We start from the raw sequence: 18,213 nt of genomic DNA, 5'->3' as shown, positions 1-18,213 counted from the left end.
ATATGTTTATTGAATGCTTACATCTGTTATTTTGAGAACTGCCTATTTATAACTTTGTATACTTTCTACCTTGATCACTTCTGTTCCAAGAACCTTGGGGTCTCATGTAACTGCATCAGACCAATCTAGTGCAACTTTTATGTAACAAAGTTATGAGTTGTTTTTCATTTGCCAAGGACCCTCATGTTTAAAGTCACATAACCTGAGTATGCCCAAATGAACCAAGTGTGCAATCATGGGAGGAACCTAAGCGCTCAAGTGCTTGGACTCAGGACTGGGGACCTAATTAAGAAGTGGACACCATCTGGTAGTATCCTGGATCCAATCAGATTGAACCTTGGTGTTACCCCATCACAAGATCCAATCAGATCATACCTCATTATTGCCCTCCAACTTTATATAAAACTTGCCTCAAGACCCAACTCAGTGAGATAGATTTCTCATTGTAAAAACCCAGTGCTTTGGTGTTTGGCTTTGCAGTGGGCCTTGAAGAATGAACCCAGTTTGGTTCAGTTATACCAATACATTATACATTGCTGTACAAAAATTCCTTATGACAATATACCTGGTTGACCAAAGGTACAGAAAAAAATTTTTTTTTTTTGTAGAGACAGAGTCTCACTGTACTGCCCTTGGTAGAGTGCCGTGGCGTCACACGGCTCACAGCAACCTCCAACTCCTGGGCTTACGCGATTCTCTTGCCTCAGCCTCCTGAGCAGCTGGGACTACAGGCGCCCACCACAACGCCCGGCTATTTTTTTGTTGCAGTTTGGCCGGGGCTGGGCTTGAACCTGCCACCCTCGGCATATGGGGCCGGCGCCCCACTCACTGAGCCACAGGCGCCGCCCCAGAAAAAATTTTTAAAAGATATAAAAAATGGAAAAGCAGTATAATTCTAGGATCTTACTGAAATATGGCTCAGGTATAATAAGTTTTTTAGTCAGCTTCTTTGTATTTTTTTTTTTTTTTTTGCAGTTTTTGGCCGGGGTCGGGTTTGAACCTGCCACCTCTGGTATATGGGGCCCGTGCCCTACTCCTTTGAGCCACAGGCACCGCCCAGCTTCTTTGTATTTAAGATTAAAATTCTTTTTCTTTTACCATTGAATTCTTCGACTTCCAGCTCTGGAGCTACCAGGTAATACTGTTCACATAGCATTTTAGCTGTTTCATATGCATCTGCACAGAAAGAAAAAAATTTAGCTGTTACACTAATAACATAAGCATAAGCATGTAAATATATACAAATAAACAAAGAAACTGTCTAAACTGATGGATTTACAATAAATCAATTACCACCTGTTTAAAAATAGCCCTTTTTGGCGTCAACAGAATTACTACAACTAAAACAAAATTTCTCTTTCCTTAAAGTTTTAATGGCCACAACAATGTTGAAATATTAGACTAATGACAATATAGCTAGTTCTGTACCAAACACACATTTGTTTAATTTTTAAATATTCCTAACTTTTTCATGAAAATCTTGGAATACAAGATTTATAGAAGTCTATAGAAGTCTATGGAAGACTATACTTCTGAGCACCATGCAACCTGCCAAAATTGTAGTAAAAGGATATTTGTTATAATTTAAAAAAAATAACGGCGACAGTCTTAGGATTTGCCAGAGTTATTTGTAAATGAAACCTCACTAAGTATTTGCTGAATGAAAAGGTTTCCATGAATCACTCCAAATCCATTAGCAGTCACTCTCTTCCACCCGGCTCTAGGCAACCACGGATTTGCTTTGTCTCCATAGATTTGCTAATACTGAACATTTCATGTAAATGCAATCCTATAACATATGGTCTTTCATGACTTGCTTCTTTCACTTAATGTTTTCAAGGATGATCTATGATGTACCGTGTATCAGCACATTCCCTTTTATTGCTGGATAATATCCCATGCTTTATCCACTCAATCAGCGGATAGACATTTGGGTTGTTTCCACTTTGGGCTATTACGAATAATGCCACTATGAACATTCATGTCCACGTTTTTGTGTGAACATATTTTCATTTCTCTTGGGTAGGGGAGGGGAAGACTGCTGGATCATATGATGACTCTGCATTTAAACATTTAAAGAACTGTCAGACTGTTTGCCAAAGCAAGATTGATTTTTAAAGTTTCACCTTTATCATTTCTAATGATCAGAGATTCAAATTTTGTTAAAATGCTTCATGGGCACATTTGCAATGTTCTCAACAGGGAATCAGCTCTTTGGAAACAGACTCCTACTTCTTTTCTAAGCCCCACATCAATACTGCTCACGGAGAAGATAATGTACTTGTTTAAGATTCAAGAGGTAAAAGAAAGAGAAAAGGAAGGAAAGGAAGAAAGGGGAAAAATAAGCCCTACGGAATATAAATATGTAAAAATTTGACATTATTAACCTAAAATAATACAAAGACTAGGGTATGTTCAGATTATAAATTGTGGTTCATTTACTTCATACTGCTGCCATGTTAAAATTGTATCTATGATTTGACCTCAGAGGAAAATTCTGATTATTTTATTAAACTTCTAAAATTAAACTGCTATAAGAACCAAAGATAGAGACATTAGAATAACGCTGACGAGATAAAAGAATGAGGGACAGCAAAAAGGAAACAGCAGTAAGAGGAGAAAAAAAAATTTAAGAAGTTGATTAGTATGAAAATAGACATTAAAGTAGGATTGAATTTCAATCCCGAAAAAAAGACAGTTGAAATTTAGAATTATACTAAATTTGCAAGTTTTTTGCTAGGGCATAATAAATCTGTTAAGTACTTTTGTCAAAAGAAATCAAGACTCGCTGCTTTCGCTTTGGCTCTCCATGTGGCATCAAACAATGCTACATCTCCACCTAGTGACGCGATAGCACAAAGCCGACAGTGAACTTCCCAGGCCACAAATACTGAAATCTAAAGACGCAGCTTCGTTATCTACATGCTAAGCCAGCATGTGACCACAAAACCACTTTTCCAGGTATGTCAAAAAGATGTTTAAACATCGCTTTGCCATTAACTATAAAATAAGGAAAAATGTACAGCCACTAAACGTGCTGATTCCTCATGGTATGAGTTTGCCGGGTAGCATGACTGTGACAGCATTGGCAAGAAAAAGTGCTGCACAAATTTAACACGTGAAAACGGTGGAGCCCAGAGAGAAGCAGCCAACCTGAAACTTGAAGACTCAACATGGCTCCTAAAACCACATGTGAGTAAGACTTCTTTAAGCATCAGTACAAAGTATAGTGCATTGGTACTGAAATTAGGAATGACATGATGGTCCTTGAAAAGCTCAAGTCATCACAAAAACTCACATCACAAGTGGGCTGGGGCAATTAAGTTCACAAACTCATCCTAGAAAAAGAGCCACATACCTCACTGCTGAATATCATTACGGTCACCTTTGAAGTGTTCCCTTGCACCTTGTCTACTCTTCAAAGCACTTTTTCTAGGATGAGTTTGCAAACTTAATCATCAGAACTCATGGGAGGACAGATCTGATGGCCATTCCAGAAAAAGAGTTCCAAAATTGCTTTGAAGGGTGGACTAGGCCCTGGTGTCACTGCATAGCTTCCCAAGGGGAGTCCCTTGAAGGTGACCATAGTGTTATTCGGCAATGAGGTCTATAGCACTTTTTCTCGGATGAGTTTGTGAATTTAGTTGTCCGATCCATAGATTCTCACATACCAGCCAAAAAATATCTACATTGATATGCATCTTTATAAATTCCCACAGCATGTCATAATTGCCTTAGACACAATACACACTTAGTGATCATTTGTTAAAGGACGATCCTCTGGCCCATGATAAAGTTCTCAATGTGCAGTCAGTTACGGCAATGGGAGCTGTTCCTTTTAGCTAAAGCCTGTGATCTAGAGGCCTAGAATGATTCCCAAACTCAGTGGTGTGGAGCTCCAGTGGCGCAATCGGTTAGTGCGTGGTACTTATGACAGTGCGAGCGGACCAAACTCAGTGGTGTGTGGAATTTATTGCCAAGGTTATAAAATGAACCCCTGGAAATTCTGAAGCAGCAGCTCTATGTGGAGGCCTGAGAATCCATATTTTGAAAACACAGCAGGTAATTCTGAAGAAAAGCTAGACTTGGGGACCATTTGCCTGGCAAGTCAAGTCTGGGTCACACTGATTCTGCCACTGTTATCTCCCAGGATATGAACGATCATTGGGTACTGCGGTGTTTGACAGCACCTATACACTTAAACAGGATACTTCTGTTTAAGTAAAATAATTAAACCAAAAAATGAAAAAGCTTTAAAAAAATCACCACCATAACAACCAAAATCCAACTATTGACTTTTGATTTCCTTTACATCTAGATTAAAATGCAAGTTCTAGTTATAATAAACTTTCTAATAAAACTTCTCTATTTTTTTAATAAGAAATCAGAATTTCAGCTGGGTACAATGGCACACGCCTGTAATCCTAGCACTCTGGGAAGCTAGGCAGGAGGATTGCTTGAGTTCAGGAATTTGAGACCAGCCTGAGCAAGAGCAAGGCCCTATCTCTATTAAAAATAAAAAAATTAACTGGGCATTGTGGTAGGCATTTGTAGTCCCAGTTACCTGGAAGGCTGAGGCAGGAAGATCACTTGAACCCAGGAGTTTGAGGTTGCTGTGAACTAAGATGATCCATGGCACTCTAGCCTGGGCAACAGAATGAGACTGTCTCCCAAAAAACAAACAAACAAAAAAAAAAACCCACCAAAATTTCAAAAAAGATAATTACCAAATTACTTTTACTGAATACTACCATTGAGCCAGTATTTATTACTAATCTTCAACAGAAAATATTAGGAAATTATTATTAGTGCTACTGAATATAAGTGATTCATTGTTTTAAGAATCTTTTTTCTAGGCTTGGCACCCGTAGTTCAGTGGGTAGAGCACCAGCCACATGCACCAGGGCTGGTGGGTTTGAACCCAGCCCAGGCCTGCTAATCAACACCAACACCAACAACAAAAAGACAGACAAGTGTTGTGGCAGGTGCCTATAGGCCCAGCTACTTGGGAGGCTGAGGCAACAGAGTTTGAGCCCAAGAGTTTGAAGTTGCTGTGAGCTGTGACGATGGCACTCTACTGAGGGCAACATACTGAAATTCTGTCTCAAAAAAAAAAAAAAGAATTTTTTCCAGAATAACATATTGATTGCAAAGTAATTAACAAAACTGTGTGCGTACCATATACATACTTTCCTGGGCTAAAATATTCAAACTGTAAATACGTAAGACTAAAAATAAAAAAGGCCAAGTCATAAAGAGTAGGGTGAAGGTTCAGCAACCAGACCAATAGATCCAACCCTGCCATGAATTCATTTTAAGAAACAGCACACAGGAAAATTTAATAGATTTAGGTTAGGAGGTTATTTATTAGATTTTTTTATCAGAAGATTTTCCTATTCAAAATTTCCAGAGAGCTCTGCTATTAAGTATTAATTAGCCTCTATCCCAAATACTTGCAATCATTTGTTTACAAGTATTTTATAAGAGCCTACACTAGGATGAATTTGAATGAGCACTGAAAAACTTAAAATGAAGGTACCAAGGGCCCTATCTTTGGGTCTAATAGAATATAGAAAAACATAAAGCTCAAGTTTCAGAAACCACTGCCAGAACAAGGTAAACATAAATGACCAAAAACACTGAAAATATGCTGATAAGCTGCTTTTATTTTTTTTTAGTTCTTACTAAAAACAATTGCACAGCATTTATTGTCATCTGGTAATGTAATTGAAACAACGTGAAAAATGTTCCAGAACTATACTCTCCGCAAAGGACGTCTAAAACAACTATTATCTTCTCAACAATTTCTCTCTTCCTTCATCATTTCTATTTCTAGTTGGAGACATTTTGTACCAGAATATTATCACGTCCTTTTAGCATGATCCAACCCAGTTGTTTTCTTGACTTTGTTTTACAGTGAATCTCTTTGCCATCATCTGACACAAGGTCAATTATGCTCATCAAAACCAATGACACAGCCCTCCAGCTGCATATTCACTTGTTAATAGAGCCACACCTGAATCCAGGATCTATGAAGATGAGGGTGACAGGCTACACCATAACCGGAACTTTTGGACCATGCATGGCCATGGTACACCATGGTGGAAACCCACAAAGACCAGCCTGACTCACAGGAAGAGACTTCTGGAATTAATACACTACTTTTTAGAAGCTCTTTTAAGTTCCAAAGAAACTCTAATAAGGAATGTCTATCATCATTCTTCCTGCCCCAAACTCATCCCAAGTTGGAACCACCAGAGTTTTTATTTGAGACAGAGTCTTACTATGTCTCCCTCGGTAGAGTGCCATGACATCACAGCTCACAGCAACCTCAAACTCTAGGGCTTAAGCAATTCTCTTGCCTCAGCCTCCAAGTAGCTGGGACTACAGGCACCAGCCACAACACCCAGCTATTTTTTGTTGCAGTTGTCATTGTTGTTTAGCTGGCCTGGGCAGGGTTCGAACCCGCCAGCTGCGGTGTATGTGGCTGGTGCCGTAACCACTGTGCTATGGGCGCCGAGCCCCACTGGAGTTTTTTTAAAGCAGTAGATCCTCCCTCATCCTCCAAACCACAACAGACTGGGGAAATGGAGGTATAACATCTAACATAAGGGCAACCAACAGGCTGACCAGAATTCTAAGATGAACTGAGCCATTTAAATTCATCTTTTGGGAATTTAGGGTCAAAACACTCAGGGTCAAAACACTGTTCAGACAGGGCAGAAGCCAAAGGGGTACACTGAGAATTATCATGATCTAGGCAAGCCTAGAGTACCCGAGTCAGCCAGTGGATAGAAACAGGGAAATGCAACAGGAAGGGAAAGGTAGGGAGGCTGTGATGTGATAACTCCAGTTGCAAAGATACACAGAAAACAACCTGTTTTCTCTATAAAAAAAAAAAAAAAATAGCCAGGCATAGTGGCACACACCCATAGGCCCAGCTACTTGGGAGACAGAGGCAGGAAGATCACTTGAGCCAAGGAGTTTGAGGCTGCAGTAAACTCTGATAAGGCCATTGCTCTCTCTAGTCTGAGGGACAGTAACAGGCCCTGTCTCATAAAAACAAAACAAAACAAAGCAAACCTGTTCCTCGAACTAGTGTGAGTGGGTTTCTGTTGCTTGCAACCTCAAGAGTCCAAATGAGAGCATAAGACATTATTTCTGAACCAGAATAATGCCACACTCTGAGGATATCATTTCTGTGCTATTATGCTAAGTAATAATAGCATGTGGGAACAACACAGGCAACTTAACATCGCTGTGAGAGCCGACTTTTGTACTGCGTATTTAAGTTTGGACCTTTAAAATGATTTTACCACAGGATTTTTCATTTTATTTCCTGGTTTCTTACAAAGAAAGGAGGGAAAAGGGTCACAATGGAAGGTACCTCCCAAAGGATAATAGGACCTACTTTACAACACTAATTCTAGCATTCACTACCTGGAGTCTATAATTTGCAGATGTATAAAGGTAGATATTAATGTGCTAAATAAGCAGCAAGGAGGCATGCTTCAGTGTTCCGCACATCCAATTAAAGCTACTCAAGATGCACCCCACTTCTACCCGTTGACACAACTGTCTAGTCAAAAATAAAAATATTGCCTCTACTCTTCTATATAGAAGTTTTCTGTGGTCTGTCTCAAGAGATCTAAGGATGGAATCAGTCTTAGTTCACTAGGGCTTATTAAGGCTGTAAAGTACACGCACACATGCGCGCGCACTCATGCAGACACAGGGTCATTTGGGCTGGACATTTGACTATGCTCAAACCATATAGAATCTTCACAGCTGAGAAAGTCATTCGGAGAGCTGTCATGAACATCCAGAACCTTTACTCTCTTTATATGAAGCTTCTTAAAACAATAGGAAGGAAAAAATATTAGGTCTAGAGATGGTGCGTTAACTGTGAAGATTAACTGAGAAATCTCAGAGGATAACCAGAGAAGGTGAAAAGTCAGTACAAAAATCCCGACTACTCTACAAAGAAGGGAGCAGTGAGACTCATTAGAGTGAAAGGAAGCTGACAGGCCTGGACCTCTTGAGAATTTCTGACTGCTGCTCCTGCCGTCTGTCAATGGAATCCCAAGTACTTTTTAGCTAGAAGACACAGAAGAATTTTTAGGCCTTTTGATCTCTGGTACTTTCTGCCTTGTTTATTCTCTCTCATTCTTATTTGAGCTAGAAAGAGCTTCTGCTTAGGCATTCTGATACCCAGGGAATGAAGAGGAGGGCCTATAATGAAACAGAAAACTGACTGTTAAAACTTGCTTTAGTCTACAGGGAGAAAAAAGACCTTCAGATTTCCTTCTACGTTGCCTAGCCCATTTTGTCATGGTGGTAACTGATTTAAGGCCAATCCCCTACTGAGGAATAAAGATTACATATACTTGGCTGGAAAGACCATTTGAATGTACAGGTTATGAGTATCACAGATCAGATAAAGGAAAGACTCCTACAATACTGAGACAGAGGGCAGGATAGAAGCTCCTACTGTCAGGCAGTGAATTCTTCCAGGAAGGTTGTGTGTGATGAGCATCGATGCTGGAGATGAGGAAATACACTAATATAACAGATTTCATAGAGACAAAGATATTCGTGATATCTGCAGTTGTGCACCGATCTGTAAATCTGGTATGAGTTCAGATATAAAAAACAATGTTCTCACTGGGTTACAAAAACAGGTGACTTTTATTCTCTTCTCTCTTTTCCCAGATTTTCTAAGTTTTCTTCAAGGAAAACTTTTATTATTTTGGTAATATGGTATTAGTTCTCTTAACTGTCTCAACTGGGAACAGGAGTTGGATGATTACCAATGGGGTGGGTCCTGAGGGACAGTTTGTTTTCAAATGTCCCTCACCACCCACTCCATTGGGTTGCCACCATTAACAAAATTGTTAAAGTAGAAAACCATAAAATGTGATTACTGTCATAAACATTAACTTAAAATGCACATTTAAATACATAATTTATTCATATGTCAAACTTTTCATATAAAGCCAAGGCCTCTTCTTTAAATATGGATCAGTTAGGGTACTACGTACCTCTATGAATTACACTTTCTTTCAAGTGTAATAAACTTAGACACCCGTGAAGCTAACTGAGTATGAATTCCTTGTAAGGTTTCTACTCTGGGCTTCCCTGCACTCTAATTGTTCTCTTGCTCACGGTAATTTCATTACATTTTGAAGAGACTTTCCTTTATCAAGTCTTTTGATGGAAGCAAGTTTCTTTTTTGTACTTACATTTCTTCAGTTTACGTGACCTTTCAATAAATTATGTAGTCTCAACAGGTAGTATAACTCACGCTGGCCGTTTGGGTACAAATAAATGACCCTTTGTCAGCATACGCATCACCAGTTGGGGGCAGAAGTACAAAAGAATTCCAGAAAATGTATCAAACTAAGAGTATTTGGTATGTTGGGGGTACCAGTATGCAGGATTCAGGGAGGGAATGAAGGGCGCCAGAAAAGTCAATTATGTGGGTGTTGCTTTATGGTGTTTATGCACTTTCGGAATTTAAAACCACCTCAACTGTTCTTATCCTCAAGGGAAGATACTGTTGAGGGACGAAAAACATGGTTTGAGGCGGTAAGGAATGGAGAGCCTGTGAGTCCTTCTTACCCCATGAGTGTGGGGTTAGGATGTGTGTGCTCCCTTGAGTGTAGGGAGAAATGGAATTCTGAATCACAGAAAGGATGGGGAATGACGGTCATTGGATAAACCTTCACCAGGAATTGAAGCTTTAGTTATGCCAAACGAGTGGCGGGAATGATTAAATGCGAGGATGTAGTAAACTGTTCATGATACCTTGGAAGGGCAGGAGAAAGAGTGGAAATAAAGCTGTGAGTACAAGAACAGGGCGGAGAAAAGAGGGCCTTGTGTCCCATGATCAAAACTGTGAAGAAAAGGGACAAGAAAGCTAAAGGCGATGAGGTAGACTGCAGGCATAAACTTTCCGAGTTTTATTTTTTTCAAATATGTATCCAACTATTCTGCATAATAATCTTCAGCTAGTTTTTGGTATGAAACCACTGTCCTGAAGAAAAATGATGCCAACTTCAAAAAAAAAAAAAAAAGAAAAATGATGCCAACTTCGAAAAAAAAAAAAGAAAGAAAAATGATGCCAACTGTATGTGTAAGAGTAATTCCAGACCTTTGCAAATTTCTACCCCAGTTACAGAGATCAATATAAGTACAAATAATGCCAAGACCAAGTATTATGTGCTAAGTGCAGTAAGAGCAATACAGACGGTAAGCACCGTAAAATAGATTCTTTTCACCCCAAGAGCCAAGTCACAGAAGACGCCGCCTCATACTCTCCCACGGTGCTTTTGACTCTCTTTAGCACGGCTTCATCTCTCTGTTGGACAGAACTGGTAATGGTTTCCTAAAATTTCCTGTTACTTATCTAGTTGTACTGGTTCTTGGTTAAAATTTCCCTAAAAGTTAATGAAAGACTTCAGTTGTGAAGAATAATGACAGGATTAAAATGAGTGTTTTAAAGAACTTCAAACACCTACCAAAGCACAGAGTATAATGAATCTTCATGTTCCCATCAACAGCCTCAACAATTCATAACATATGCCTAATCTTTCTCACTCCCCTTCCTCTGGAGAAGTTTGAACTAAATCCCGCATGTCATTCCATATCATGTGTAAATATTTTAAGATTTCTCTTTCAAAGGTAAGACTCGTTTACAAAAACATAACCGTAATACGGATACCATACCTACAAAAATTAACAATATTTCTTTTTCTTTTCTTTCTTTTTTTTTTTTTCAGTTTTTGGCCAGGGCTGGGTTTGAACCGGCCACCTCCGGCCTATGGGGCCAGCACCCTACGCCTTTGAGCCACAGGCGCCGCCCAAAATTAACAATATTTCTTTAACATCAAATATCCAATGTTCAAATTTTCAGTTGTCTTATAAAGGCCTGACTTTTTAAAATACAGGTATGTTATAATTTATGCCAGAAACAAAAGTAAAGGCACCAACCTATACAATCAGGGGCATAAATGAGAAGCCAGATGACTTGCCTGACACCCAAGGGCTAGCTTCTGCTAATACACCTGTCTACAGCCTTCACTGTGCACTATCAATGCTGTGGGGGACCGACATACACTAACTAATTTAACACCATGATATAGGTGAGTTACTAATGGAGTCATTTTACCAATGAAGAAACTCAGGCCCAAAGAGGTTACTTAACTAGTCCAAGGTAACCCAGCTACCTCGAATGCCTATCAGCGCATGAACAGGTAAATAAAATGTCATATCCATACAATGGAATATTTTTCAGCCATAAAAGGGAATGAAATAATAATTGATGTTACAACATGATGACCCTTGAAAACAATATGCTAAGTGCAAGAAGCCAGTCACTAATGACCACAGATGGTATGATTTTGTTTACATGAAATGTCCAAAATAGGAAAATCTATACCGAGACAGAAAGTCGATTAATGGCTGCCTAGGGCTGAGGAGAGGAATAGTAGGAGGGAGTGATGGGTAGAGGGTTTCTTTGGGGGGTGATGAAAATGTTCTAAAACTGGATTGTTGTGATGGCTGAACAACTCTGTGAATATACTAAAAACCACTAAGTTATGCACTTTAAATGGGTGAATTTGATGAGAATTCAGTCTCAATAATGTTGCTAAAAGGTTTAAAATTTATCAAACCAAGGAATAATACTAATCATTTATATGGGCACTGTGAGAGTTTACAAAATACATTAGCACAAACCCTGACCTCAAATGGGTTACAGTTCAAAAAAAAGGCACAGGGTATCCTAAAAGTCACTCCTAGAGTCACTATGCAAAGGGAAAATGGGAAATTGTAGCTAAATGTACCTTTATCTACAAAAAAATTATTACAAAATTTTACAAAGAGGCAGCCAACACGTAGAGAATGAAATTTTATAATGAATATTTTATAGATAAAGATACAATTAGCTACAATTTCCCTGTGTATGGTGACTCTAGGGGTGACTTTTGGGACACCCGATAGCACACTTTTTCTTTCTAAATTGTGCCTTTTTCTCAAAGGGGCAGTCCACCGCCTGAACCAGTTCTCTGATTCACAAAAGGCGCTGGGCAAGGACCTAGTGCCCATAAAAGCTATGATAAGACCGATCCTTGCCTCTTTGCCCCTGTAGGTGTGCAGGGGTTATAATCAACCAGTGTTATCTTGTGAGAGAGCAACACAGGACGCTTAGGGAGCTGAGGCTGGGCCTATTCATGTTATACATGAAATAATGTGAGTAAATGTTTCCAACTAAACAGAGGCCAGAGAAGCTCAATAATCCTAAACTGAGCTAAGACTGACAGGCCTGGGTCTTCCTCCCCAGGTTTAAGGATACCCAGTGCAAACAAATCACACAGGTTTTCCTTTGCTCTGGCTGCTGAAGAGTAACACAAATCCTTGATGGAGACTAGGGAGAGTTGTGGTCATGAGAATTTGTGAGTGTTTAGAGGAGGAAGGTGAGGCCTACAGTAGGAGATATGACCTGGGAAAGGGGACAGTTTGGGGATCTGAGGCTATACACAGTGACTATAACACTGAAGACATCTAGGGACCTGGTGGGTCGCTCACAACCAGGAAGGCTTCCTGGAAATAGAATTTATCTTAAATGAATAATGAAGAAACTGCTGTTTAAAATCAAAAAGCCCAAGAACCAGGGACTTAAGAATACAGGGCTCAGTTCTACCCTGAGGCTACTGGGAAAGTAGCTTGATGGCCAGTGAACCCAAGAATCCAGCATGCCATATCGACTCTAAAACCAGGGGTGCACATCAGAAAGTTGTGTAAATTTTACATACTTGCAAGTTCAGCCTAATTTTATAATAAGGATTTGCATTCTCCAAAATTTTCAGATAATGGTGGCAATCAAAACTTAGAATCTTATATAAATGTTTACTATTGGAGATAGAACTATGAGTAAAACCCTAATCAATGAAGCGGAAACTCGGCATTTTGAGCATTACAAATTATGCATCTTTTCCTGAACTGCCTAGAAAGAACATTTCATATTTGGATAAGTGGCTTAGGCCCGGAGTGGTCTGATGAATCAGCAGACAACACAGCAACATAACCTTATAGCCAAGCTGCCTGAAATAAACCACAATCCTATCTGAACTGTAATTGATAACATTATATTGGTCTCCTTACCTTTCACCACGTCAGCCACGTTACAGGTAGGATCAATACTCCCTATGTGTTTAGGATGAGCAGGATTAGTGTCACCACCAAACAGAAGTGCTAAACAAACATAAAGGGAAGGGAAGAGATTAAAATGCAGCAGGCTGGATCAAGCAGAGAAAGGACTCTTATTTGTAAGCATCATGTTAGCATTTACAGTGACTTACACAACTGATGGGTAAGCAACTCTACTGGCCAACAAAGGAGGAAGGACGGGCTTTAAGACCTGTTAGCTGCAGTCAGTAGATCCCAAAGCAGTGACATGTACTAGGTGCCCAATCCTTTCTCCTCCACTCAATGTGACTTGGATGAAGAAATTTACTTTCATCCTTAGCCAACTTTACCCATCTTCTTAGTAATACTAAGTACATTTATTCTGACATTTGCTAAGTATTTAGAGGAGCAGTTCTCAACCTGTGGGTCACGATCGAAGGACCCTTTCACAGGGTCACCTAAATATATCCTGCATATCAGATATTTATAATATGATTCATAACAGTAGCAAAATTACAGTTATGAAGTAGCAACGAAAATAATTTTATGGTTGGGGGTCACCGCGACATGAGGAACTGTATTAAAGGGTCGCGGCATTAGGAAGGTTGAGAACCACTGCTTTAGAGCACACAATCTGTACCATTAAGACAGGCCTGCAAGCGTCTTCACTGTCAACATTTTAGACGCATCTATCATAGGGGTTTTTCCATGTTGTGTACCATTGTGTACAGAAGCAATATTTGTTCATGTATTTTTAAAAGTACACTCAGGTAATTCCACAGCACACAAGTTTGCAAAATTTTGTTTCTGAATAAAAGCCAAAAGAAGCCCCAAAGAAAAAAGCAACCTAGGCTCGGCACCTGTAACTCAGCACCTGTAGCTCAGCAGCTAGGGCGCCAGCCACATACACCAGAGCTGGCGGGTTCGAACCCAGCCCGGGCCTGTCAAACAACAATGACAACTACAGCCAAAAGATGCCCAGGCATTATGGCAAGCGCCTGTAGTCACAGCTACTTGGGAGGCTGAGGTAAGAGAATTGCTTGAGCCCAAGAGTTTGAAGTTGCTGTGAGCTATGACACCACAGCACTCTACCCAGGGCAACGTAGTGAAACTCTGTCTCCAAAAAAAAGGCAACCTAAATGCAAATGCTTATAGGTATCCTTATTTTTAAATCAAGCAAAAATTGGGAATAACTTAGATTCCACAAAAATGAAGATTCCCTAAAGAAAATAGGGGACATTTTAAATTATAAAAAATGGTAAATATGAGCTTTAGGCCAATAAATAAAGTTCCAACTAAGTGGAAGAAAAACAGGAGTATAAGCTTAATTGAGGATCTAAAAACATGTGCACGTGATTTAGATCAGAAAGAGCTGTAGTTATCTAAGTAGTTGAGCTGAGTAGTATTTGGGTTCTTTTTTTCCTGTAAATTTCCTATAAATTGTAACATATTCTATTTTTTAAAGATACACATTTAAAATAAATCCACGTTTAAAAGTTATATAACTATCACTTATCCAAATAAATCGAATGAGTAAAATAAAAATTCTCTGTCCATTTTCTGATTCACCAGAGAGGATGAGTTAGGCTCTAGACACATGGATGTTTTTTTCTTAAGAATTATAAAATCAACCAAAGAGACAATGCTAAAAATGAGCCAAATAGTCTTTTGTGTACAGAGAATCTTAGTTGTTGTTTTTTTTTTTTTCATATCTGCTATCACCCTAAAGAATGCACTAAAACTCTCAGTACAGGATCACGAACTGACAATCTCATGTAACCTGACATCATGGTGAAATTTAATATTCATGGTATCAATGTTTTTCAAACTAGGAAGGAAAACACATAACATCCTGGATAAAGAACAGAACATACTCTCAGAGACATACAAAAGTATTCAGAGATGAAGATCTGGCTGCCATTAAAAGCCAGTCTCTCATCCATACCAGAAATAAAATAGCAGTGGCTTGAAAGGCAGGTAGTGGTTCTATCTCTAATATGAACACCATGAAAGCCTTTCAAAAATTCCTCTTAACTAAGAAGACTAATAGCTTTTTAACAGAGGATTCACTTAGGAAAAGTTAAACTAGAAGTGAAATTTCTACAGTCAAAAAGGGAAGTCCATCAATTAAAAGCGAAGCAAAACATTTGAGAGAAATCACTTTGGTTACCTTTTCAAAACTAGACCCACAAAACCCAACTTACTGTGCTGGTTAATAAGCATGCGGAAAGAGATGCGGTTGGTATAAAATCGATCCAGAAAATACTGAATGTTACTGCTAATGAAAGGATCAAACCCAAACTTCTCCTTGTATTCAATCACTCCTTGTGCCATTGTAGGAACCACATCATTGTGCCTATTTCTGACTTTAATCAGAACTTGTAGAAAGCTGTGTGAGAGGGAAACACAATGTGGTCAGTCTTTATAGCACATGGGCTGATGCACAGACTCTCCAGCTCCGTCCCCAGGCTGGTTGTTGTCTGCTGGTATTTTAAAAGCTAGAGACATCATTTTCTTTGCATGCTACCAGGAAGTACTCCCAAGAAACTAAAGTTTTTGCTTGAAATTTTCTTTCTACAGAAACTCCTCTTTCAGAGATGCAAAAGGTAAAAGAGTCTAATAAGGAAAAAAAATGCTCAAATACCCTTTTAGGAATCTCCTTTCTGGATAAATGACAATATTAATACAGGTTCTATAAATGTTGAATAAAGAATTGCAGAACATATCAAAATTTATTCTGACAACATGAGGACAACCTCAAAGATCTCCCAGAACTGTATTAATAGTCTCAAAGTAACAGCTTCCATGAATAAAGAAATAATCTTGGCTGGGTACAGGGGCTCATGCCTGTATTCCTAGCATTTTGAGAGCCTAGGTGGGAGGATTGCTTGAGGCCAGGAGTTTGAGACCAGCCTGGGAAACATAGGAAGGCCTCATCTCTACAAAAATAGAAAAATTAGCCAGGCATGGTGGTGTACATCTATGGTCCCAGCTACTCGGGAGTCTGAGACAGGAGGATCACTTGAGCCCAGGAGTTGGAGGTTGCAGTGAGCTATGATGACACCACTGCACTCTAGCCTGGGCAACAGAGCAAGATCCTATCTCAAAAAAAAAAAAAGAAAGAAAGAAAAGAAAGAAAAGAAAGAAAAGAAAGAAAGAAAGAAAGAAAGAAAGAAAGAAAGAAAGAAAGAAAGAAAAGAAGAAAGAAATAATGTTACACTTTTTAAGAGTAAAATTTTGAAATAAATTTCTCACAGCAGTAAAATACAGTGATGAAATGTAGATAGAATAGAGGCAATTAAAATAAACTTATTCAAGGGTAGCGCCTATGGCTCAGAGGAGTAGGGCGCAGGCCCCATATATTGGAGGTGGCAAGTTCAAACACAGCCCCAGCCAAAAATTGCAAAAAACAAACAAACAAACTTATTCAAGTATTTGTCATATTATTGTACAGATGCATAGGGAAAAATATATTAACAATGTAACTAAGAACAGAAAGACAAATCAGTCAACAGGATCAAATAAAAAGTTTAGAATCAGGCCCAAGAGTGAGTGAATATGTATATATAAAAATTAACCCTACTGAGAAAATGACATTGCAAATCAGTAGAGAAACAATCAAATTAACAATCCAAATAATTGGAACAGCGAGCTAACAATTCAAGTCACATCCCAATTTTAAGTCTGATTCAAATTGGATTGAAAATATAAAAGGGTGAAATCACAGGAATGAAAACAAAATCAGGTGAATAAGTATGTAACCTGGGGGGGGAGGGGGGCTGTTCTAAGCTTAATGCTAAAGGCAGAAACAAATAATATGAAAAAAAAATGATGTGACCATGTAGAATTTTAGCAATTCCACAGGAACACACATTATAAATGAAGTAAAAAAAAAAAAGCAAAACTGGAGAAAATATATTTGACGAGTTATTTATCCTCAATAAAGAAAAAGAGTACCCCATTAGAAAACTAGGCAAAGGATTTGGTATCAATGGAAAATTTACCAAAGAAGAAACACATTTGACAACAACTTCACCCTCACAGACAGGAAAAGCAAATAAAAACAATGTAAAACTATTCTCTACTTACGGTGTCAGAATATGGGAGCTTAACTGATGCATTTCTAGGGGCAATTTAGCAACATGATATATCAATAGCTTGAAGAACATAATTCCACTTCCAGGAATTGATCTTAGGAAAATAACTGGACAAAGTGAATGGCTGTATTTAAAAGCTGTACCGTTTGTACTAGGGAGAAAACAATAAAACCGTTTAAAATCTAGTGACAGAGGATCAAATTGCATGACCTAGCCACAGATGCACTATTAAAATGAATATTATAAAACTATTAATAATGGCATAGATCTATAATGTAGATACTTGTTTTTATAAAAATTATTTTATGCCTATACAAATATACAGACATGCCTAGGAAAAAGTATGGATGGAAGGAAAATGTTACTAGAAGTTGTCCTCCTGGGTCAACCTTTATAGTGGTTAACTGTAGACATTTCTTTTTACTTATCTGCATAGTCTCATTTTTCTCAATATTGATGAAATATTTCTGTAACAAATACATACAAACAATGAAAATGAATATATCAACTCCTGAAATCGGGCCATAATTAGTCACAAAAGATTATATAATGGATAATTGTCTTTTACATAATATTCTTTCCAGCACATTTATCAATTAATTATTACTAAAGTGAAGCAATTCAATGTAGCAGAGAAGATCTTCCACTTATCTGAAGAGAGGAGACTTACCTCAATGGTTCAATTCTCAGAATTCTTCCCCAATCTTCCCGGTTCATCTAAACTCTATCATAGCGATCAACACGCTTGTCCTCCGAGCTACTTTTTGCTAAAATGATCTCCCTGCTGGTGATCCCACATAACCTCTCGCTGAACATAAAAGGCTGCTGCCATGACACTTGGTCCCTTTTCACTCCTTCCTTCATCCAGGACATCAGCCTTCTCAAAGCCCTACTATTCCTAACTAGTCGTGCGAACCTGGGCAAGTTA

General features: G+C 38.7%; 1 protein-coding gene across 2 annotated transcripts in view; it reads right to left on the bottom strand.

Annotated features, from left to right (window-relative positions):
• Window positions 1–18,213, bottom strand: part of PDK3 (pyruvate dehydrogenase kinase 3) — a 76,998-nt gene that overhangs the window by 22,441 nt on the left and 36,344 nt on the right. For both annotated transcript variants that reach the window (XM_053579787.1, XM_053579789.1), the window contains exons 4-6: window positions 15,393–15,577; window positions 13,165–13,254; window positions 1,099–1,176 (exon numbers count right to left, since the gene is read on the bottom strand). In XM_053579787.1, coding sequence (XP_053435762.1) covers window positions 1,099–1,176; window positions 13,165–13,254; window positions 15,393–15,577 — 353 coding nt within the window. The remainder of the gene's footprint in view (window positions 1–1,098; window positions 1,177–13,164; window positions 13,255–15,392; window positions 15,578–18,213) is intronic.

This window comes from Nycticebus coucang, chromosome X, assembly GCF_027406575.1.
Source record: "Nycticebus coucang isolate mNycCou1 chromosome X, mNycCou1.pri, whole genome shotgun sequence".
NCBI classification, from domain to species: Eukaryota; Metazoa; Chordata; class Mammalia; order Primates; family Lorisidae; genus Nycticebus; species Nycticebus coucang.
This window is presented reverse-complemented; position numbering and strand designations above follow the sequence as displayed.